Genomic DNA, 24,685 nt, shown 5'->3' on the forward strand with positions numbered 1-24,685 from the left:
TTTTTTTTTTTTGAGACTGAGCCTCACTCTGTTGCCCAGGCTAGAGTAGTGGTGTGATCTCGGCTCACTGCAACCTCTGTCTCCTGGGTTCAAGCGATCCTCCTGTCTCAGCCTCCCGAGTAACTGGGATTACAGGCGCCCACCACCATGCCCGGCTAATTTTTGTATTTTTGTAGACAGGGTTTCGACATGTTGGCCAGGCTGGTCTCAAACTCCTGACCTCAAGTGATCCACCCGCCTCAGCCTCCCAAAGTGCTGGGATTACAGGTGTGAGCCACTGCGCCCGTCCTGACTCATGCAACTTCTGCTTCAGGTAAGCAGATTTAGGCTGTTTATTCTGTGTTTACCTGTCTCTACATTTTGGGGTGGCAGTTTTTTTCCTGTGACTTTATCTGATGAGTCTTAGGAAAGTCATTGATTTTTAGTTGGTTTAGCATTTTTTTCCTTTTCTTCTTCTTCTTTTTTTTTTTTTTTTTTTTTTTTGTTGTTGTTGTTGAGACTGAGTCTCACTCTGTCGCCCAGGCTGGAGTGCGGCGGCGGGATCTCGGCTCACTGCAACCTCCGCCTCGTGGGTTCTATGGATTCTCCTGCCTCAACCTCCCAAGTAACTGGGACTACAGGCGCGCGCCACTGCACCCAGCTAAGCTTTTGTATTTTTAGTAGAGACGGGGTTTCACACTGTTGGCCAGATTGGTCTCGAATTCCTTGGCCAGACTGGTCTCTAACTCCTGAACTCGTGATCCGCCCGCCTCAGCCTCCTATAGTGCTGGGATTACAGGCGTGAGCCACTGCGTCCAGCCAAGCTTTTTTTCTCTTGTGAGGGTTGGAGTAATGAGTCTCAAGCTCTTTACATGTTGGAACTAAAACTGGAAGTTCCTGGTATTCTTTTCTACTTCTGTAGTAATTCTCTTTCTTTGGAAATCACTTTCTCTGTCTGCCCAGCTAAGTCTCCATTTTTCAGGTTATGGGTGCACATTATGCCTTACAGTGGGAGGGGCAGAAGTACTGTCATGGGCTCCCTCTGCAAGGGTGTTTGTCAGTGTTCTCTTCCTCCAGATTAGCTTCTTCTTTCCATTAAGTGAGAGGCTCTGGCAGTCCTCAGGAATGAAGCAAAGCCTGTTCTGCTCCTACAGTGAGATAGCAAGGCAAAAGCTGCTGTGCAGTGTTCACATAGTATATATGGTAGAGTCCCTGTGTCTTCTGGCATTTTTGTTGCCAACTATCCTTTCTCTGCTTCTAAACTAGTAAAGCAGTTACTGTTCTGGTCCCAGCTTTACTAGAATATTTTTAGTCCCCATATCTTGGTGACCTTTGGTGGGGGAAGGGATTCCAAGTTAGATACAGGCAGTTTCTCTATGTGTAGACACACATTCCTATCTCCAGCACTCATCCATAGCAACTGGAGGAAATCCACTTCTATCCATTTTCCTTTAACCCCTGCATCCCAGTCACCCCTTTATTGCAATGCCCGAGGCTCTGGATCACTACAGTCTGCTGCACTCTCTTAAATTCCAGGTAACTCTTTTGGGATATTTATGACTTTCATTTTCAGGGCTTTGGGACCTGGGAGAATGGTGTGAGTAAAGCCAGAGGGATCTGAGAAGACAGATACTTTACTCCTGCACTGGTGTCTCTAGATAATTTCCCAGCTGGCTCTCTCTGCCTGTGTAAACAAGCCTTGAGGATATGACCCTTGCCAACTCTTGTTAGCCACTCCTCTGTTTACATAGAGCTCTAAGTACATGCCCATGGAAATAGCTGCATATTCTTGAATGACTAAACTTGCTCATTTTTCTGTCCAGGTCATTTCTGCTATCCAGAAGCACAGCTCAGCTGAGAATGAGGCACCAGAAGAATGCCTAAGAGTTTCCAAAAGTGGTGATTTTTCTACCATTAATATATTATATGTTGGTAGTATGAAAGGAAAATAAATCTTGGAGCTTCAACATCACTAGGCCAAATAGAAAAGTCAAGCTGGGAACTGCTTAGGGCAAACCTGCCTCCCATTCTATTCAAAGTCATCCCTCTGCTCACTGACATAAATGCATATCTGATTGACTCCTTTGAAAAAGCTAATCAGAAACTCAAAAGAATGCAACAGGTTATCCTTCACCAACCTGTGACCTGGAAGCCCCTTCCCTGCTTGAGTTATCCTGCCTTTTCAGATGGAAACAATGTACATCTCACATTTATTGATTGATGTCTCATGTCTCTCTAAAATGTATACAACCAAGTTGTGCTCTGATCACCTTGGGCACATGTTGTCAGGACCTCCTGAGGCTGTCAGGGACACATGTCTTCAACCTTGGTAAAATAAACTTTCTAAATTATCTGAGATCTGTCTCAGATTTTCGGGGTTCAGACTAGACAGTTGTTAAGAAAATAACAAAAAGACATTAAAGACATAGCATAGTTGCATGTCCATTGAACTCAGAGAAATGAGTTTTTTAAAAAGGAAAAAACTCAGCTGGGCGCGGTGGCTCACACCTGTAATCCCAGGACTTCGGGAGGCCGAGGCAAGCAGATCATGAGGTCAAGAGTTTGAGACCATCCTGGCCAACATGGTGAAACCCTGCCTCTATTAAAAATACAGAAAATTAGCTGGGCCTGGTGGCGGGCGCCTGTAGTCCTGGCTACTTGGGAGGCTGAGGAAGGAGAATGGCGTGAACCCGGGAGGCGGAGCTTGTAGTGAGCCGAGATCACACCACTGCACTCCAGCCTGGGCGACAGCGAGACTACCTCTCAAAAAAAAAAAAAAAAGAAAAAGAAAAATTAGCTGGACGTGGTGGCGCATGCCTGTAATCCCAGCTACTCAGGAGGCTGAGGTAGGAGAATCGAACCTGGGAGGCGGAGGTTGCGGTGAGCCAAGATCATGCCATTGCACTCCAGTCTGGGCGACAAGAGCGAAACTCCATCTCAAAAAAACAAACAAACAAACAAAAAAACCGGAAAAAACTCAAGTGAACAAAATGAATGATGAAAAATTGAATGTCATCCACACTGAACTGATGGGCTAAGGTAATATACACATCTCAACTCATGCTTTAACAAATCTGTCTGATGCTTTACTATTGTAAATGAAAGAGTATCTGAGAAAACTCTCAATCAATTTAGGAAGTTTATTTTGCCAAGGTTAAGGATGCACCCATGACAGCCTCAGGAGGTTCTGACAACATGTACCCAAGGTGGTCAGGGCACAGCTTGGTTTTATACATTTGAGGGAGATGTGAGACATCAATCAATATATGTCCGCAAAGGCGGGACAACTGAGTCCGGGAGGGGGTTTCCAGGTCATAGGTAGATAAAAGACAAACAGGTTGCATTAAGCAATAGGGCAAAGGAAGTAACCAGATATTCATTTATCTCACCTGAGCAAAGGGGTGACTTTGAGTTCTGTCTGGAGCTTTTTTTTTTTTTTTTATCTTAGTAGCTGTCTTTTTTTTGGAATAGAATGGGAGCCAGGTTTGCCCTAACCAGTTCTCAACCTGACTTTTCCCTTTGGCTTAGTGATTTTTGGGTCTCGAGATTTTCTTCCCTTTTACACTATCTAAATGTATTAGTTACCAATATTGAAATAAGGAAAAGAAATCTGAAAGTATTAGGTTGGTACAAAAGTAATCGCGGTTCTTGCTATTATAATACTTTTATTTATTTTGTTTTATTTTTTATTTTTTGAGACAGAGTCTTGCTCTGACACCCAGGCTGGAGTGCAGTGGTGCGATCTCGGCTCACTGCAACCTCCGCCTCCCAGGTTCAAGCAATCTCCTGCCTCAGCCTCCTGAGTAGCTGGGATTAGAGGCGCATGCCACCATGCCCGGCTAATTTTTTTTTTTTATAATTTTAGTAGAGACGGGGGTTTCACCATGTTAGCCAGGGTGATCTCGAACTCCTGACCTTGTGATCCGCCCGCCTCAACCTCCCAAAGTTCTGGGATTACAGGCGTGAGCCACCACAGTTGGCTTTATAATACTTTTAATTTCAAAAGCCGCAATTACTTTTGCACTAACCCGATAGTAATTGACTCCCTTAAAAGTAGTCAAAGCATATTCCCAAGGTATTGAATGTGGATACATTTTTATGGGAAAGTTGTTAAACTTCCAACAAGTTTATAATTGTCCTTGATCACCATGCATGAGTCAGATGGAGAGGGCAAAAATGAAAATTGTACCTTGCCAGGTGGTTTCCAAAGGTGGCACCTTTTATTATGTAATGTGCTCTACAGGAGGTAGACTAGGATTGTTTTGATGCATACAGCACAGAAAATGAATCTATCAACTTATATTCCTCATGAAAATGGAGCATGCTGTTTGTGGAGGCACAATCTGGGGTCATCCTGGGACCAAACGAGTAGCAACTCTTGTTCAAGTTTCCTCCTCGTTCGGTTTGATTTCAAGGTTACCTCAGTTTCAAAGCAGCCCTTCCTGTCCAGGGCACAAAACTCCTGATTTACTACTTACAACTAGTGGTTCTCAGCCTCAGATTCGCGTAAAAATTCCCTGGAAGACTTTTCATTTGTAAATAATGTTACTGATATATATGTTATATGCAATAATATGCACCCATTTACTGTGCACAGTTTGATGAGTTTTGAAAACGTTTTACCCCTTTTAAAGATTTAGAGCATTTCCAACACTCCCAAAAGTTCCCCAGGTCCTTTGTAGCCGACTTTTCTCAGCACCATCCACCTCTCCGCCACCCATCCTCCATCTCCTAGCGGGTGACATGGTACTTTGGTAGGTAGCACGCAAGTGGATAGTTGGAGCTGAAGGATAATTCAAATTGGTAAACTGATTCGAGGGACCATGTGCAACCATGAAAGTGGTAGGAGAAGGGGAGTTGGGTGTTTAGCCGGCCTGGGAGGCAGGGAAGGTTAAAACAGGGCTTTTCAAACACAGCACTATTGATGTTTTGGAATGGATCATTCTTTGTTGTGGGAGCTGTCCCATACATTGTAGAATGCTTAGCAGCATCTGTGACCTGTACCCACTAAGATGCCAGTAGCATTCCCCTAGTTAACAACCAAATATCTCTTCAGACATTGCCAAATGTGCCATCTTGTGCAAATCCTCCATTCTGCCCTCGAGAATCACTGGATTAAGAGCATTACCTTCTGTCCAGAGGCTCTAAAGGACTACACAGCTCATTTCACCTAGACGCTCCTTCCCCTTTTCTCTTCCTGACAGCCCCAAAAATTTCACTTTCATTTCTCAGGCAGTTCCTCCTCAGGAGGGAGGGACTTCTTCACACAGAGGAACCTCATTTGTTGAATGAATCCTGACCACACCCACCCTGGCTTTTCTTCACCTCTTCAACCAGGAGCCGAGATTTCTGTTGCTCTGAAGGTGTGTGGGGAGGTTTGTGGGGGGTAGAGGGTATGAGACTCCAGGAGAAAAGTTCTCAATGAAGTTAGGGGAATTTGATTTATGGCCCCAAGTCTCCCCTGCTCTGTCGGGAGCAAAGGCTAGCTTGCAGGCTTCCTGCTTTGAGTGCACACTGATAGCAGCCTAGAGTCTGGGGAGGGACAGCCTTGAAAGCAGTGTTAAAGAGGCAGAAGGCCGCCTTTGTTTTCTGGGGTGTCTTTTTTTCCTCCAGGCTGAATCTATTTCCATTCCCTTCCTATTGTATAATTTTGATTTTCTACCTTGCAAAGGAAACAATTCTCTCTCTCTCTTTCTCTCTCTCAAAGAGATGAACAGAAGATCTCTTATTTTCCACCTCCTACTCCCTCCTCAAAAGAGAAGTTGGTGAAAGGAGGTCTCTGTTTTCCAAGCGTGTGCAGGGCTTAGCTCCTAGTATGTGGCGTCAGATAGAATGGAGCCATGGGAGCATGGCCAGGGGTTGAAGCGGGTTCTTTTGCTGCCCTCCTGGCAACCACTAAGGGGCTCTCTGTGGCCATCCTCACGTATTCTTAGTCCTTGGCCTCCCTAACAATAGCAGGTTGAGTGATCTGACTGCTGCACACCGCTCTGTTCCCTCTTATCCTATGTCTTTCTGCAGGTTGTCTCAGGGTTCTCCTTGCACATCCCTGAACATACCTGTTTACTTCAGTAACCCATGTGCCACCAGCGTCTTCACCTGTCTCAGAACTTGCTCCTCATCATTCTTCCTCTTAGACACGCCTTGGCATTGATTTGTAACCTCAATTTGTTATTGCTTTTCTTTGCTTACAATTACTTAACAGAAGTTGTTCATTGTGGGCTCAGAAGGAGCCCACAGATTTCATCTTCTTGTTAAGAATTTGACATAGAGTATGTCCTATCTTAAGCTCACTTGTGAGCAATTTGCACCTTGATTGATATGTTACAGATATTCTGACACATGCCATTCTGGCCTCTGCTGTCACCCTTCAGAGTTCACTGTAACTGCCATCCTGTGTCTCTGCCTTACTCCTGGGTAGAATCCATGTCTGCCTACATACTGACTGTCTCCCAGAGGCATCTAGTCAGGCACAAGACCCAACATATGGGATAAAATTGATTATAAAGCAGGCTGCTAATGTAAAAATGTGCAATTAGCATCCATTTAACATTCAATAAATATGAAATATACATGGAAGCCTACATCCTAAATAGAAAGTCATCATAGACCATATCAATGAATGTTAGAGTACACAAGAAGATGACTAATACTATGGAGTAACATCTTCAAGAAGTTACATCAGGGTAATGACTCTGTAAAGACCTCATGAAGGCCTTGCAACTTTGAATAGTTTTTATGAAAGTTTTAAATAGTTTTCATTGTAAGAACACATTTGAGTAGAATCTTAAGAATGCGAGGAAATTAAAGGCTTTAATGGTTTTTCCCACGGGCTTAAAAGGAGAACAGTGTGGAAGATTAAGATGGGAGTGTGCCTGGAGAGGAATAAAAGGTGAGCTCTGACCAGGCGCGGTGGTTCACGCTCGTAATCCCAGCACTTAGGGAGGACAAGGCGGGAGGATCACCAGAGATCAGGAGTTCAAGACCAGCCTGGCCAATGTGGTGAAACTGTGTCTCTACTAAAAAAATGCAAAAATTAGCCGGGTGTGGTGGCGGATGCCTGTAGTCCCAGCTACTCGGGAGGCTGAGGCAGGAGAATCAGTTGAACCCAGGAGGTGGAGGCTGCAGTGAGCCAAGATCTCGCCATTGTACTCCAGCCTGGGGGAAAAGAGCAAGACTCTGTCTCAAAAAAAAAAAAAAAAAAAAAATATGGTGAGCTCTGAGGATTGAGGCAGTGGGAAGGCATGTGTGATGTGGACCTAACTGGACCATTATGAAGTCTGGCCTCGCTCTGGGTAGCATGGGTTTGAATAGGAGAGTGACATGATTGACATCTGCTTTAAGGTGATCACTCTGTCTACTGATGTAAGAACAGAGATGAGAGCAGAGTGAAGAAGGACAAGGATGGGTGGGCACAGTAGCTCACACCTATAATCCCAGCACTGTGGGAGGCCAAAGCGGGTGGATCACCTGAGGTGGATCATGAGTTTGAGACCAGCCTGGCCAACATGGTGAAACTCTCTCTACTAAAAATACAAAAATTAGCTGGGCGTTGTGGCAGGCACCTGTAATCCCAGCTACTCGGGAGGCTGAGGCAAGAGAAGCGCTTGAACCCAGCAAGCAGAGGTTGCAGTGAGCCGAGATCATGCCACCACACTCCAACCTGGGTAACAAGAGCAAAACTCCGTCTCAAAAAAAAAAGGAAGGGCAATGATAGTATCGGCAAGACTAGTGGAAGAATAATTTCCTGAATTCAGGTGGTTTCTACCAGAGTGGTGGCAGTTGAGGTGGTTGGAAACTAATTTGAAAAAAAACTCTTTCAGCATATTCTCATGAAGTAACAGACAGAAAAAGACATTAGGGATTGCTTAATGAAAATGATTCTATGTTAAAAAATCACTTTTTGGAGATATATTGACCAGAACACTACAGCTCTTGGGGAGAGAGTCATTAATGTGGTATAGATTGGGCCCTGGACTCTAAGGAGTAGCTGAAGCAAGAACTCAGTGCACAGAGGAATGGGGAGGAGATGTTACAATGTTTCTGAGCTCTCAGGGCCTCTGGATGTCAGAACAGGCTCTACTTTCCTTATTGGCAGTTTCTGACCAAGAATCCAGAAGAAGTGTCTAGGACATTGTCTAGAAACTTCAAAAGACATCCTTCCCTAAAAGTCACTCCTAGAGACACTCTAATTTTACTATCTACCTGCAGAGAGACTTAAAGTTTGCATTATCATATCCAGATGTTAGGAGTCCAGATGTTAGGAGAAGACTCAAATGAAGGGTATAATCACCTGGCAGCTATGGTAACCAGGTAACCTGGGAGTTCTGTCAGGCCAATGGCACTCATGTTCCCTTCTCTACCTCCCTGACTGCTGCTGGGCTTGAGCCACACTGGGAAGTGGTGGGGTCATTTCTCACACGTGGGACCGTGGTTACTCTGCACTTTTCTCATTCTTTTGCCATTATGGTGGCAGCAACTTTGGCATCAACATGCATCCTCACTGTGACCATGAAGTCACAGCCCGTGGCAGAATGCATGTTCTACTACTTCCTCTCCTGGAGCCCCCCGGTATTTCTAACTATTGGTTGGATACTGATTGGAATAAAAGATAACAAAGAACCCCACCTCTGTGGTTGGCTCATGGCTTTAGCCATAAACAGGGGTGAATATTATCATATCATATAAACTCCTTGTCTTACTAGTCATCAGATCCTGGTCTGACCAATGGTCATGGTAGCCAGGGGCTACCAGTATATCTCTTTTGTATGATTTTTAGTATCTGTACCATTGGCTGGATGACACTCGCCAGCCAACTTTCAGCTTTTTTTCCTCCTTAAGGTCTTTTGATGGATGGTTAGAGGAGTAGACAGGTCTCGAGGCCTAGGTTTATCTCCATACAGCTTTTATTGTACCCCATCCTTTTGCCAAGCGTGGGAAAGATTCCTAGGTTGTCACACATCACAGATCTTTCTTTCACTATCAAACCTGTTCAATTATATTAGATTCCTAGCAGTGTTGTAACCAATTATCACAAACTAGATGACTTAAAACAACAGGAATTTGTATCACAGCTCAGGAGCCCAGAAATCCAAAACCAAGATGGCGGCAAACTTGATTTTTTTTTCAGAAGGCTCTATGTGAAAATCGGTTCTATTCCTCTCTCCTAGCTTCTGGTGGTTTCTAGCAAACCTCGGCATTCTTTGGCTTATATCTGTGCTATTCCCATCTCTGCCTCTATTGTCACATGGCTTTCTTTCCCGTGTGTCTGTATGTCTTCTCCTCTTATAAAAACACAGGTCAAGGCCAGGTGCAGTGGCTCACACCTGTAATCCCGGCACTTTGGGAGGCCGAGACAGGTGGATCACCTGAGGTCAGGAGTTCAAGACCAGCCTGGCCAACATGGTGAAACCCCGTCTCTACTAAAAATCTAAAAATTAGTTGGGCATGGTGGCATACACCTGTAATCCCAGCTACTCAGGAGACTGAGGCAGGAGAATCGCTTGAACCTGGGAGGCGGGGGTTGCAGTAAGCTGAGATTGTACCATTGCACTCCAGCCTGGGCGACAGAGCGAAACTCCATCTCAGAAAAAAACAAAAACTACAGGTCATTGAATTTAGGGCCTGTCTTTATCCAGTATGGCCTCACCTTAACTTGATTACACCTGCGAAGATGTGATTTTCAAATAAGGTCACATTCACATAAGTGAACAATTTTTGTGGAGGGTATAAATCTATCTACTAGAACAAGTATCAAAACGTTACTGCCTACTGAGAGCCACCCTTTTTCCCTTTGCCTCACAGTTTCTTGTCTAAACGGACCTCAGGTTCTGAGAATTGGCATTGTATCATCATGCCACTACTCTGTGGTACACCCTCTGGCTGACCACAAGCAATAATTGCAGGTTTGTTTTGCCATTTGCACTCATGCAGCTTAACTCCACAGGGGGAGTACAGGACAGGAGATAGAGCATGCAGACAGGGCCGCTTCAGGTGAGCTCTCCGTGAGGATTCTTTTGTTTTGTTTTGCTTTTTGAGACGGAGTCTCGCTCTGCCGCCCGGGCTGGAGTGCAGTGGCGCGATCTCGGCTCACTGGAAGCTCTGCCTCCCGAGTTCACGCCATTCTCCTGCCTTAGCCTCCCGAGTAGCTGGGACTACAGGCGCCCGCCGCCACCCCTGGCTAATTTTTGTATTTTTAGTAGAGATGGGGTTTCACCTTGTTAGCCAGGATGGTGTTGATCTCCTGACCTCGTGATCCGCCTGCCTCGGCCTCCCAAAGTGCTGAGATTACAGGCGTCAGCCACCGCACCCGGCCTCAGTGAGGATTCCTACGGTGGTACAAGACCATGTGACCATGTGGATGTGTGTGAAACTAACGTAGCTTAGGTAAATCTTACATCAACGGATTGATTCCCTTGTAAAGACCATGAACATAGCTTCCAGGGCCCTACAGAGAATATTTTGTTACAAGAGTCTCAATCCTCTTACGGAAAATGAGGTCTGTGCTTACCAAAAAGAATAAAAATAAAATAATATACCAGGGGATGGTGATGGCGATGTGTTTTTTATAGGAAGAAAGGACTTAAGCCTAATGATAACCTTTTTTTCCCCCTCATGTCTAGTCTGACTTCCAATCTTATTTCCTTTACCTTACCCTACTTCCCACCCTCATCTGCTTCTCTCTGTTAACTTGTCCTGCAACCTCCCATCCCTGCCCCCACCTCCTATTCAATGGAAAGAGACTGTCACTTTTACTTCATTTAGGAAGTGTCACATACCCAGGTTCCTCTAGGCTCATGTGATGCCAAGGTCTAGGGCTTTTTGCATACCAGCCACACATTTAAAAACTTTCGAAGATGTTATGATGCTATATCCTCCATGAACGGGGCATTCACTTCCATGATTCCTTCTGCCTAAAATATTTGTTTTCTTTCTCATTCTGTATTCCTTTCTCATTATTCAGCTTTCATTAAACTCTTACTTATCCAAGCAAGATATCTTGGATAGTTCTCTATTTAGCACATTATTTGATCTTCTAAAAACCTATACCTCTCTATGATGGTGTTTTTTACACCTACCATTTTACATTTTATGAATGATTATATAATTAGCTTCTATCTGACTGTTTACTTTATTCTGGCTAATACCATCTGTTCATACTCAACTTTGGATTTTAATCCATTTCCTGAATTTTAATCACGGAAGATAATATGTCTTCAGTGAGAATTTCCAAAATAAACACATGAATAATTGGCATTCAATTAGTGGATGTGGATTTAACACAGACAGAACTTCATCGCTCCCCTTATGTATTGGGACATCTCTCTCATGGCCAACAGCCATCTCCTTGGTATTTCTATTCCTCGATGATCTGACATTGGTATGAATCTGTGATCTATGTGTAATTCAGCTGGTTACACCCCTCCCCCAACAAATACACACCTTTGGGTTCCTATCAACCTCTGTAACATCCTTCAGGCCAAGAAGAAATCCTACCATCTACAAACACAAGACCCCCCAGAAATTCCCAACTTATGTGGTTTCCTCCATTTCTACACTCTCATAACCCTGGATCCCAATCTACTTCTTTCAGGCTTTACCTCGGCTTTTCTTTGTTTAAATAAGTGGAGTAGCATGGAGAGCTCTGAAAGAGAACTCTGAGGGTATTAGGTTCACTCCAATTCTACCTATCGAATTGGGTGATCTTTGTAAAGCATTTAATTTTATTTATTCATCTGAAGAAAGGGAGTACTCTTATTTCTCAAGAATTTTGGAAGGAGGAACAAACAGGCCAAAGTGATTTTTAAATTGTAACTGGTAATGAAATCTCCATATTGTGGTCATTGCTGTTTCTGTCGGTATCTCTGGAAAGTCTGTGAGGGCATGGGAGGATTTTGTGTGGGTAGATGTGTTAGGAGGCGAGCACGTCTTCACTGGAAACCACATCTGGGGTTCTAAAGTTCAGCTATTGAAGAATTTCCAAATAATGGAAGGAAGATAATGAAACAATGATGAAGTTTTAGTCATCTATGGAGAGACAGGGAAGTTTTTTTTTATATGTTTATCAAACATTGTGCTTCTCTGTGTTCTAAACACTGAGGCTATAGCAGTAAAAAGACAAAAGTGCCTAATCTACGTGTAGATTATGTTTTAGAAAGAAGAGGTGGACATTTAAAAATAGATAATGATAATAAAAGAAAGATGGCAAATGTACACTGAATGATGAGTTTGTGGTTGTGCTGTACTTAAGTTTGTCTTAGCAGCCCTTCTAATGAAGGGACATGTAAGGAGAAAGTTGAAAAAAGTATAAACGAAAGTCATGCAAATAGCAGCAGGATGGTAATTCTAGGCTGAGTAATGAACAAGTGCAAAAGCCTTGAGGCATTAACAGCTCGCCCAGACCACTTTCAGCCACTTTTGGTTTCTCTTCCTCATCTTCTTTGTTCTTTGATATTGCAGTCTCGGCCAGTCTTTGATGTCTGTGCAATTAGAATGCTTTTTATTTGTACCATTCTTATACCATCCCCTTTCAATCTTCTCAGCCATCCAGGGGTCTTTAACCAGAAGAGAGAGGAGAGCCTCAGGAGTTAGGACCAGAAGAAGCCAGGGAAGCAGTGCAATGGCTTCAAAAATCTTGCTTAACGTACAAGAGGAGGTGACCTGTCCCATCTGCCTGGAGCTGTTGACAGAACCCTTGAGTCTAGACTGTGGCCACAGCCTCTGCCGAGCCTGCATCACTGTGAGCAACAAGGAGGCAGTGACCAGCGTGGGAGGAAAAAGCAGCTGTCCTGTGTGTGGTATTAGTTACTCATTTGAACATCTACAGGCTAATCAGCATCTGGCCAACATAGTGGAGAGACTCAAGGAGGTCAAGTTGAGCCCAGACAATGGGAAGAAGAGAGATCTCTGTGATCATCATGGAGAGAAACTCTTACTCTTCTGTAAGGAGGATAGGAAAGTCATTTGCTGGCTTTGTGAGCGGTCTCAGGAGCACCGTGGTCACCACACAGTCCTCACGGAGGAAGTATTCAAGGAATGTCAGGTAGAGCCCTAGATGGAGGGAGATGGGGCAGAAGATGGTAGTTGGTGGAAAATCTCACCTTTTCATCCTTTTTTTTTTTTTTTTTGAGACAGAGTCTCACTCTGTCACCCAGGCTGGAGTGCAGTGGCGTGCTCTCGGCTCACTGCAACCTCTGCCCTCTGAGTTCAAGCAATTTTCCTGCCTCAGCCTCCCAAGTAGCTGGGATTACAGGCACCTGCCACCGCGCCTGGCTAATTTTTTTTTTTTTTTGTATTTTTAGTAGAGACGGGATTTCACCATCTTGGCCAGGCTGGTCTTGAACTCCTAATCTTGTGATCCACCCACCTCGGCCTCCCAAAGTGCTGGGATTACAGGTGTGAGCCACCATGCCTGGCCTTTTCTTTCTTTCTTTTTTTTTTTTTTTTGAGCAATAAAGCTTTTTAATCACCTGGGTGCAGGTGGACTGAGTCTGAAAAAGGAGTCAGCCCTTTTCATCCTTCTTTACCCCTTGTGGAACCATAATTCTGAGTCCCGTGATCTTCTCCATGTACATCTTTCACACTATGCTCAGCTTCCAATGCCTGGGGTACACGCCTGTGTATTCCTTTCATTTACATAACAGATGATCCTAGAGTACAGTCTCTTAGCCAAGAATGAGAGATTTTTGTCTTGTTTTTTCCTTTTTCATTGTATAAGTGATAAATTCCTTCCCAAAGTTAGCTCTCTTGCTTCTCTAAGCAGGATAATTGCTAAGGAACATTGTGGATTGAACGAGGAAAGAGCATTGATAAGAGGAAAGGACTTTCTGCAGGGTAAATACTTACTCTAAGGAAAGACAGAATCAGGCTACTCCTTTTGAGGGGTATTGATTTTCATCACAGTGAATGAACAATACATTCATCTCCTCAAATTTTTCCCCATGTCATAGATTCTAATCACCAGCTTCACAGTTTCTGTAAATTGCTTTTTTCTGGGATCAACTTGATTTTTTCCCTGTTTGTCCTCTATCCAGATACTAAGAAAGCTTATAGCTTGACTCTAGTGTGATTCCCTTCTCATAGGAGAAACTCCAGGCAGTCCTCAAGAGGCTGAAGAAGGAAGAGGAGGAAGCTGAGAAGCTGGAAGCTGACATCAGAGAAGAGAAAACTTCCTGGAAGGCAAGAGGAGATTCTGAAGGATTTCTGAGACAGGAATCTCGACAGGACCTTAATCCAAGGAGGCCTCGCCCTTTTTGTTACTTGACATTGCATGAGTCCTGAAGCCATTTGATTAGTTCTCTTCTCTGTCCTGTCCCTGTTGGGGGTGGAGGCTAGAAAGCAGACATGTTACAATCACACACACATACCTGGAACTGAGCACAAAGATAGACTCTATGATGAGGAAGGCTAGCAAATACTGTGTTCCATTGCTCTTTTCCAATGGGGCTCTACTACTTCTGGTGGAAGACACTACATAAAGGACTATGGTTTTCCTCAAGATTCAAATTAGGAGTGTGGTAAGGCAGGCAGTCATGAATATCCAGGAAAGCTATCTAGAAGCTAAGCCTTATGTTTTATATTTTGTCTCAGGGTTGGCCTAGATAAGACAGTTCGAGGTCATTGTTTTGGTAGGTACTGAAAGGAAAATAGTAGGAAAAAATAGCTTCCCTCCAAGTACCTCTATTGCTTCTACTCCCTTGCTGATTTGAACTCCCTGAAAAAAAATCGATATATAGATAATACAAATATATATATACAGATAATATAAATACACACACACACACACACACACACACACACACACATATATATATTTCCCTACTGGCTCCTAATCCCTTGCACAATAGGCCCTTAGCCTGACAAACTTACTACAACTCTCTCTTGTCCATCCTTGCAGTATCAGGTACAAACTGAGAGACAAAGGATACAAACAGAATTTGATCAGCTTAGAAGCATCCTAAATAATGAGGAGCAGAGAGAGCTGCAAAGATTGGAAGAAGAAGAAAAGAAGACGCTGGATAAGTTTGCAGAGGCTGAGGATGAGCTAGTTCAGCAGAAGCAGTTGGTGAGAGAGCTCATCTCAGATGTGGAGTGTCGGAGTCAGTGGTCAACAATGGAGCTGCTGCAGGTAAGAAGGTTCGCTCAATCTGAGATTCTGGGAACACAGTTCCCTCCTGTGTCCTTGCGTTCTCATCCTGGTGGTGACACTAAGGGGTTTCTTTGGCCTTGCAGTGCCGCCTTGTCATCCATTCTAGATGTCATGGACATGAATAACATTTTTATTAATTTATGAAGTAAGGGAATACATTTTACCTTGCAGAAAAGATCCATTATATCTAGTTATAGTCTCTAGGCCCCTGTTATATGTGATCTAGTGTCAAGCATTCATCAGACTTCTCTTTACTCAGGTTAGTCACAGGTAAACACATGCATTTTCAGGTTTAAGAGCATACACATTTAAGAAATGTGTTCTATTTAAGTTTAAAATATGCTTATTTGTTATGCAAATGTTCCCTGTTAATTTTTTTTTTTTTTTTTTGAGACGGAGTCTCGCTCTGTCTCCCAGGCTGGAGGGCAGTGGTGCGATCTCGGCTCACTGCAAGCTCCGCCTCCCAGGTTCACGCCATTCTCCTGCCCAGTATCCCGAGTAGCTGGGACTACAGGCACCCACCACCACGTCTGGCTAATTTTTTTTGTATTTTTAGTAAACATGGGGTTTCACCGTGCTAGCCAGTATGGTCTTAATCTCCTGACCTCGTGGTCCGCCTGCCTCGGCCTCCCAAAATGCTGGGATTACAGGCCTGACCCACCGCACCCAGCCCCCTGTTACTTTTTTTAAAACATAAAGTGATAGAATATTGAGCCTTTTGGGGAGAAAGATGGACAAATATATAGACAGACAGTGCTCTCCTTTCTTTGCTGAATTTCCAAATATTTCCTTTTTAAGATTTGGAACGAAGCAGGAGAGTAACTGATTTTCATTTGTTGAATTGTTTGCTTTGTCTCTAGTGCTTATATCCCAGCTTTTTTTAAACTCCTTTTTCCTTTTGTCTTCTTTTTTTGTTTAAATTTAAGATTACTCTGGAACAGAGGTTCCTAAACGTATTTTACACTCATTAGTATGGCTATAATAAAAAAAGATGGACAATACCAAGTGTTTGGGAAGATGTGAAGAAATTGAAACCTTCTTGAATTGCTAGTGGAGATGTAAAATAGTAAAGCTTCTTAGGAAAAACTGCTTGGCAGTTGCTCAGAAATGTGAAGAGAGTTCTCATGTGGCCTAGCCATTCCATTCCTACCTATATACCTAGAAGAACTGAATACATATATTTGTGCATAAACTTATATATGAAAGTTCACAGCAGTATTGTTCATAAATAAAAACAACTCGTATCTCCTTAACTGATGATTGGATAAGCAAAATGTGTTATATCCAAACAATGTAATATTGTTTAGCTGTGAAAAATAATGAATTAATAATACATGCTATGACATGGATGCACCTTGAAAACATTATAATTGAAAGAAGGCAAACACAAGTTCTTTTTTGTATGATTCCATGTATATGAAAGTCTGTGAGTAGCAAATCCATAATATAGAAACTAGATTAGTGGTTGCCAGGGCTCTGGGGAAGAATAGGAAGTCATTGCTAATTAGTGTACAATTTCTATTTGTAGTGATGAAAATGATCTGGATTTACTGTGCAATGATGGTTGCACTACATTGTGAATATTTTAAAACCTGTTAAATTGTGCACTGTAAAGGGCAAATCTTACGGTATTTGAACTACATCTCAGTAAAAACAAAAACAAAAAGGTTCCGTAGGCCCTTTTTTATGGTTCTTCCTTAAGCTCTTCACAACCCTTTGAATCGCCACCTTCACAAAAGAACACTGTGTTTATGTCATTTGTCCAGGCATTTGTCCTATTTAAGTCAGTCTTAGTTGCTATTTGGTCACTTGGAATTTAAAAAAATATTGGTAGATCAAAAATTATAAATGCTGTGGGATTAGCATTTCACTTCTAGATGTTAGCTTCAAAGAATGGCAAATGGAAAACTTAGGAACTTATTCTTTTATCTGAGTAGGGACTTTGGCTATTCCTCTCCAATATGTTAAGATATAATCTGTTGCCAGGCGCGGTGGCTCACGCCTGTAATCCCAGCACTTTGGGAGGCCGAGGCGGGTGGATCACGAGGTCAGGAGATCGAGATCATCCCGGCTAACACAGTGAAACCCCGTCTCTACTAAAAATACAAAAAATTAGCCGGGCATTTTATAATATACAAAAAATTAGCTGGTGATGGCGGCTGCCTGTAGTCCCAGCTACTCGGGAGGCTGAGGCAGGAGGATGGTGTGAACCCAGGAGGCGGAGCTTGCAGTGAGCCAAGATGGCGCCACTGCACTCCGGCCTGGGCGACAGAGCGAGACTCAGTCTAAAAAAAAAAAGATATGTGCTGTTGTATTTGTGGTATGTCTCCTCCACAATCCCATCTCCTGAGAGTCCCTGTAACAGCTTTCTTTCTATATGGATTCTCATGATGGCGATCGGGATGGATGGTGTTATCAAATATCCATTGTTTGTTTGCTAGAGGGACTGATATTCATTTCGTAAGAGCTACATTCAACACTTACTGCCAAAGAACGATCTAGACAGAAAGACGCTAAACTTGAAAACTGATGCAAAAATTAGACGAGATTTTAGGTTGTTTCCCTTATAAAGGAGATACTTTGATTTTTAATGCTTTCTGTAATAGTTTTATTACATTTGGCCATTTTTATTTTTGAAAGGATGGAATGGTAGGTAGCTAAATGAGAGAAAGAAGATGGCAGTTACTATTATTTAAAATTTTTTTTCCAGGTTTCTTAAAATTTTAGATTCAGGGGCACATTCAATTCAGTGGCATTTAGTACATTCAGATTGCTGTGCAACCATTAAGTGGGATCCCTCTCTGGACTTTTTCACCATCCCAAACTGAAACTGTACCCATTAAAAAACAGCTCCCCATTCCCTTTGGTCACCACTGCTCTACTTCGATAACCACTATTCTACTTTCTGTCTCTATGACTTTGCCTATTCTAAGTACCTCATATAAGTGGAATCATAGAATACTTGTCCTACAGGTTTCTTATAAGGGTCTATTGCGTAATGCTAGGGTTTGGGCTACATGGTACTCATTATTTTTGTTTCGTCAATCTCCATTCCCCGTTTTTCTGGTAATAACACCTGGAATTACTCTTGGAAGAAAGATTAGCATGTCTATTTCCATCCTTGTACTTGTTTAGACCTGAGAAAATCAGCACTATCAAGAATGAATGAGTTAATTATATGTAAATCAGCGTATCCAATCCTTACATCCCTACCAGCCACACAGTGATTATTTTAAGTTGGACATCTGACCCAATCCTGAATGCTTGTGGGTGACAAAATTGTACTGTCATTGCAGTGAAGGGAAGTTCTCCTTTTCAGCAGAAAATAATATCAGGAAGATAATTCAAATAAAGAGATTCAAGTTGCTATCAACTAAAATCTGAGAATACAGTCAAAATATAGGGAAGAAATGAGAATTAATAGGCACAGAGAGGCCAGAATTGTGACAGAGGTTTGAGCTTTCAGAGCCATCTGTGACTAAAGTAATACCTCTCTGGCCACAACCCTTACTTTCTTCCCAGTTAAGGCAATTTTAGTTGTTGAACAACAAAACTATGCTAATATAGAGAGCAAAACCATTTATTTGGTTGTACACCAGCTGGTGTCATGAAAGAGTAAAGCCAAATATATTGGTACATCTTGCTCAAAACAAATTAACCCATAGTGGTGATGATGGGGGAATGCAGATGACTAACAGAAGTTAAGGATGGACTGGCTTGATAAAATGTTTTAGTGTCTGGGACAGGGACTGAGTGAATATTGATACCATTTTGACAATACAGCATAAGAAAGGAAACAATATGGTTGGAGAACAGCTTATGTTTTAGATATTCTTAGTTACTGGTGCCGTTTTTTCTTCTTTGTGGGATGTAGTATTGTACCTGTACAGAATGAAGTCTAGCTGCTTTTTTTCACAGTCCAATGAGATGCAGACAGTCTTGGAAAAGAAGGGAGTTTATTTTTGCAACTGGTTACAGGGAGAAGGTCAGAGTAACTTATCAGACCAACTCAGAGTTACAAAGTTTTTTTTTCCTGGTGCTAATATACATTTTAAGCTCTATGCCTTCACATGGGAGTGCACCTACATGCAGGAGTGTTTCATTCAATCTACATCTATCTTTAACTAGGGTCTGGGGTCTAGAGTCTTGGAAAGTTTCTTAATCTTAAATGGGCCCTGGTACAAGTTGTATGTGTAAGAATGCTTTTATTATTCGATCAGACTTTAGGGTATGAGAAAACCCAGGCAGGGTCTTTAAAGGGTTTGTTTTCGCATTTCAGCCCTGGTACTCAGGCACCAGCTTTTCCAGTTCTTTAATGTTTAACTTACGCATTCATCAAAATTATAGTAAAAGGTTAAGGGAAACTGATTGTTCTGGTTGCTAATGGAAACCTGACCTGCCACAGTATTATAGAAACATGATTACAGACAAAAGACAATGATTAGATATGTAAAGGTTGACAAAAAACAGCACCTATGTGTGAGCTAAAATTAAGATTGGAGGCCGGGCGCAGTGGCTCACACCTGTAATCCCAGCACTTTGGGAGACCGAGGCGGGCGGATCATGAGGTCAGGAGATCAAGACCATCTTGGCTAACACAGTGAAACCCCGTCTCTACTAAAAATATAAAAAATTAGCCGGGCATGGTGGCACATACCTGTAGTCCCAGGTACTTGGGAGGCTGAGGCAGAAGAATCACTTGAACCGGGGAGGTGGAGGTTGCAGCGAGCCAAGTTCACACCACTGCACTCCAGCCTGGGTGACAGAGTGAGACTCTATTTCAAAAAAAAAAAAAAAAAAAAAAAAGATTGGAAGAGGTTGCCTATAGGCGGTGGATAGAACAGGACTTTTCTGACTGTACATAAGACTATGTCATCTGTAAAAAGAGACAGATTTACTATTTTCTTTCCAATATAGAAGCTTTTTAAAAAATTAGTTTTTACTGGTACTTAATAAGTATACATATTTATAGGGTACATAGATTTTGGCACAGGTATACAATGCATAATAATTACATCAGTACATCAGAGTAAATGATGTATCCATCACCTCAAGCATTTATCATTTGTTTGTGTTGCCAACATTCAGATTATACTATTTTAATTATTTTAAATGCATAATAAATTATTGTTGACTATAGTCACACTGTTGTGGTATCAAATACTAAATCTTATTCATTCTATCTAACTGCCAACATAGAGCCTTTTATTTGTTTTCTGTGACTAACTGCCCTGACTAGAACCTCCAATACCATGTTAAATAGAAGTAGTGAGAGCAAACATCCTTGTCTTTTCTGATCTTCGGGAAAAAGCATTCAGTTTTTCACCACAAAGTATGATGTTAGCTGTAGGTTTTTCATAGATGTGTTTTATCAGGCTGAGGGACCTCTCTTCTATTCCAAGTTTGTTACCATTCCTGTTTTTTTTTTTTTTTTTATGAAAGTGTGCTGAATTTTGCTGAATGCTTTTTTTCATGTCTATTGAGATCATCATGTGGTTTTCATCCTTTATTTTATTAATATGGTATATTACATCAATTGATTTTTTTTTTATGTTGAACCAACCTTGCATTTCTGGGATAAATTCTACTTGGCCATCAGGTATAATCTTTTTGCTGGATTGCCAGATTTGATTTTCTTGTATTTTTGTTGAAGAATTTTATATTTATATTTATAAGAGATATTGGTCTATGGTTTTCTTTTCTTGTGATGTCTTTGGTTCTTTTATCAGGGTCCTTTATCAGGGTAGGATGAGCCTCATGTAATCAATTAGGAAGTGTTCCCTGCTCTTCTATATTTTTGAAATAATTTATGAAGTTTTGATATTATTTCTTTTTAAACCTTTAGCAGAATTTGCCAGTGAAGCCATCTGGGTGAGGCCTTTTCTCTGTAGGAAGTCTTTGAATTCCAACTTAATCTCTTAACATGTTTTAGGCCTATTCATATTTTCTATGCGTTCTTTAATGTGTATTGATAGTTTCTGTATTTCTAGGAATTTGTCTGTTTCATTAAGATTATCTAATTTGTTGGCATACAGTTGTTCATCATTTTATAATCCTTTTAATTTCCTTAAGGTCAGTAGTAATATCCCATCTTTCATTCCTGATTTTTTTTCTTGGTGTGTCTAGCTAAATGTTTGCCAATTTTATTGACATTTTCATATAACTCACTTCTGATTTTTCCATTTTTTTTCTACTGTTCTTCTTTCTTTCATTAGTCTTACACCAGTCTTTATACACTTTGACTCATGTTTTCTCTTTTCTTTCTAGGACATGAGTGGAATCATGAAATGGTGCGTATGGGTGGCCAGGAGTGGTGCTTGTGAGTTATAAAGAAGTGTTTGTAGCTATTAGAGTTATTTGGTGGTCAATTGGAATAAAAAATCTCCCAGAGTAGTAAAATTTGGATGTGTCGTTATCTTAAATTGCTGGTCCCCGATGAGTATTTGAGTGTTCCATTACTATTAATGGACTCGATCCTATGGTAGTAAATTCAGTGGTTGAAGTTCAGAGCTACAGCCAAAAAGGATATTAAGGATGAGAGCTTTTACTGTCAGACTTCGGTGACTTCACTCATTTAATTCATCCTCTGTCCCTGCATCCAGCCCTGGATCTTTTATTTTATATGTGTTTGTCATACACATGGAGGGCCTTGTCAAATCCTAAAATAGGGCATGGAGACAGCTTCTTTATATTTACTTTGCTTACTTAGAAATAGAAGGTACCGGATCATTATGCAAGGTTCTCTTTAGATTTCCAAAAGTAGACTCGAGCCTCAGAACGATAGCTGTGACTCTGGTGATGATAATTAATCTCTGCCAGTTCACACACTTTAGAAGCTCCTATGGAAAAGTGTAGTCCTTGTTCCTTGTGTCTACCATTGCCATCCCACTTGGAAACATCAAGTTTCTTACAAAGACATAAAATTCTAACCATTTTTAGTTAGGTTGTCATAACTTCTCCTTTGCCGAGTGTTCGTGTTTCCCAGGAATCTGAAATCTCAAATATGGGCCATTCCACTGCAGTTCAGGCTTTGAACTCGGGCACAGGCTGACAGGATTTCCCTACAGAGCCCCATAATCACAGTCAGGATCTACAACTCAGACTACTACACCTCTGGCCCCTCCCAGAAGACCCACTGAGATGCAGTGAGTTTTCCACATATCACATACCATTTCTACAGGTAGCAAAGTCTTTTCCTATCTATTGTTTTATCCAATTTTTTATTATTTCCATTAGATATCAAAGGAGGGCTTAATTATTTCTTTTTTAAGGAAGAAACAGTGCTTTCAACAAATGAAGACCTTCTCAAGGTCACCCAGAGGATAAGAGGGAAAGTAGACACAGTCACATTTCTTCTGGATCCAGGGTCCGGCTCTCCCTTCTCCCCCTCCTCAGGCTCAGGGAGAAGGGTTCAAGTGCATCAGTGATGTGAAGGAGATGAAACCAGTGATGTGGGAGGGATGGACACAGGATGAGAGATGTGGGGGTCAAAAAATTTTTTTTATCCCTAGGAGTGAGATCTGGAGGCTGAAAAAGCCAAAAACGGTTTCCAAGAAACTGAAGACTGTATTCCATGCTCCAGATCTGAGTAGGATGCTGCAAATGTTTAGAGGTGAGGAGAAGCAGACAAAGACTGTGGATGTGGGATTGTTGTGGTGTCAGGTAATAAACTGTCTAGGTGGGATAACTTAAAATTGAGGACAGAAGAGAGGAGGGAGGTCAGAGAATAAGGAATATTCTGTGGTGAAGAGGATGCATTTCTATGTAAGGAAAAATGGCTAGGTCTCTGGTTTATCTTTTAATTCACTAGCTCACAGCTTCATGGTATTCCCTTCCCCTGTCCCTACTCTAAAGAATAGATAGGTATCAGTGCTTACTCCTTTGTTTCTAATCAGCATCACTGAATCTTTTATTATTTCAGAACTGACAGCTGTCCGGTGCTACTGGGGTAAGAAAAAGTTAGTCTTTAAATAACTGTTTTCCAATTACCTTTCAGAAGTTTATGGTTTCAATGATATCTTCTGATCTTAGCCTCATGCGTTCTCAGCACCTCCCAAAACATTTGCTAAATACATTTCTCCAGTGTTTTACCCCTCCAATTCATCAGTGCAAGTTTTTCAGTCACTTCCCAAGTTCATTCATCACAATGTCACTAGATAAACCTACTCCATATCTGTCACCTAATCATATATATCACACAGATGATTATATTCATATACATATATATATATTTTTTTTTCTTGCAGTGGATGTCACACTGAATTCAGTCAACCTAAATTTGAATCTTGTCCTTTCAGAAGATCAGAGACAAGTGATATCTGTGCCAATTTGGCCTTTTCAGTGTTATAATTATGGTGTCTTGGGATCCCAATATTTCTCCTCTGGGAAACATTACTGGGAAGTGGACGTGTCCAAGAAAACTGCCTGGATCCTGGGGGTATACTGTAGAACATATTCCCGCCATATGAAGTATGTTGTTAGAAGATGTGCAAATCGTCAAAATCTTTACTCCAAATACAGACCTCTGTTTGGCTACTGGGTTATAGGGTTACAGAATAAATGTAAGTATGGTGTCTTTGAGGAGTCTTTGTCCTCTGATCCCGAGGTTTTGACTCTCTCCATGGCTGTGCCTCCCTGCCGTGTTGGGGTTTTCCTCGACTATGAAGCAGGCATTGTCTCATTTTTCAATGTCACAAGCCATGGCTCCCTCATTTACCAGTTCTCTAAATGTTGCTTTTCTCAGCCTGTTTATCCATATTTCAATCCTTGGAACTGCCCAGCTCCCATGACTCTATGCCCACCAAGCTCTTGAATTTTCTCATTTCTTCACCTACAACTCTTTGTCTCGACTTATCTCCTGCAACTGACTCATCTGCAACATTCAGACCATTGCTTCCTTGTGGTTTCCCTTCTTTAGAACTTTTACTCATCCTTGAGATGTACGGTGTATTTGGCTTGAGTTATGAGAGATGCTTATTTATTCATTTACTCTTTTTCATATTTTCAGAGAAAGTTACCTAATCCCTCCTAAAGACACAGCAGTATGGGTATAACATCCTTGCCTTCCCATTTATCCATGTTTCACTTTATCACTGATGTGAAGAGGCCCAAAGCCTGTTAGCCACCATCCATGCTACCTAGGTAGTCCATAGGAACCACCCCCATGACCACCACCAACATCAACTAAAGGTTCTTGGAGGGTATGTCAGTGTGTTGCTCAGGATACCCCAGGTACATCAAGGAATCAAGGAGAGGAAAATATGAGCAATATGTGTATTCAGAGTGAAGATTTTATGTCCAGAGTATTTGAGCTCAAACCTTGTCTCTTGTTTTCTAATCATGATGAATACTTTCTCAGTTTCTTTTTCCTGAAATATAAATTGGGATTTAAGACTGTACCTAACTATTAAGATCACTGTGTAAAACTAAGTGTCTCTAAATGTAGTGCATCGATTTAGTGTCTGGAACATAATAAATATTTGCTCTCATGATTGCTAAAAAGTGTGAGCTGTAGTAATGTCCTGTGCAATAGTTTTGTGGCCTTCAGAGGAATAGTAGTTG

The 24,685-nt window shown here is 41.8% G+C and overlaps 1 protein-coding gene across 3 annotated transcripts; it reads left to right on the forward strand.

The window, feature by feature from the left end:
- On the forward strand, positions 1 to 24,625 carry TRIM34 (tripartite motif containing 34). Of its 3 annotated transcripts, XM_057299076.2 has the most exons (9): positions 1 to 1,878; positions 5,212 to 5,342; positions 12,519 to 13,018; positions 14,059 to 14,154; positions 14,873 to 15,103; positions 21,392 to 21,414; positions 22,636 to 22,736; positions 23,046 to 23,072; positions 23,371 to 24,625. In XM_057299076.2, the coding sequence occupies exons 3-9, from the start codon at positions 12,596 to 12,598 to the stop codon at positions 23,934 to 23,936; spliced, it is 1,467 nt and encodes a 488-aa protein (XP_057155059.1). In that variant the 5' UTR covers positions 1 to 1,878; positions 5,212 to 5,342; positions 12,519 to 12,595; the 3' UTR covers positions 23,937 to 24,625. The 3 variants fall into 3 exon arrangements, with proteins under 3 accessions (XP_057155059.1, XP_034787921.1, XP_057155060.1); XM_034932030.4 differs by having other exon boundaries at positions 1 to 5,342; XM_057299077.2 differs by having other exon boundaries at positions 1 to 5,342; positions 12,519 to 12,766.
- The last annotated feature ends 60 nt before the right edge of the window (positions 24,626 to 24,685 follow it).

This window comes from Pan paniscus, chromosome 9 (assembly GCF_029289425.2).
Source record: "Pan paniscus chromosome 9, NHGRI_mPanPan1-v2.0_pri, whole genome shotgun sequence".
Classification (NCBI taxonomy): domain Eukaryota; kingdom Metazoa; phylum Chordata; class Mammalia; order Primates; family Hominidae; genus Pan; species Pan paniscus.

Coding starts and splice junctions, on each gene's coding strand:
- TRIM34 (XM_034932030.4), top strand. CDS start 12,596: ATGGCTTCAAAAATCTTGCTTAACGTACAAGAGGAGGTGACCTGTCCC. Junction 14,155..14,872: donor AAGAGAAAACTTCCTGGAAG/GCAAGAGGAGAT, acceptor CCATCCTTGCAG/TATCAGGTACAAACTGAGAG. Junction 21,415..22,635: donor ATGAGTGGAATCATGAAATG/GTGCGTATGGGT, acceptor TTTTATCCCTAG/GAGTGAGATCTGGAGGCTGA.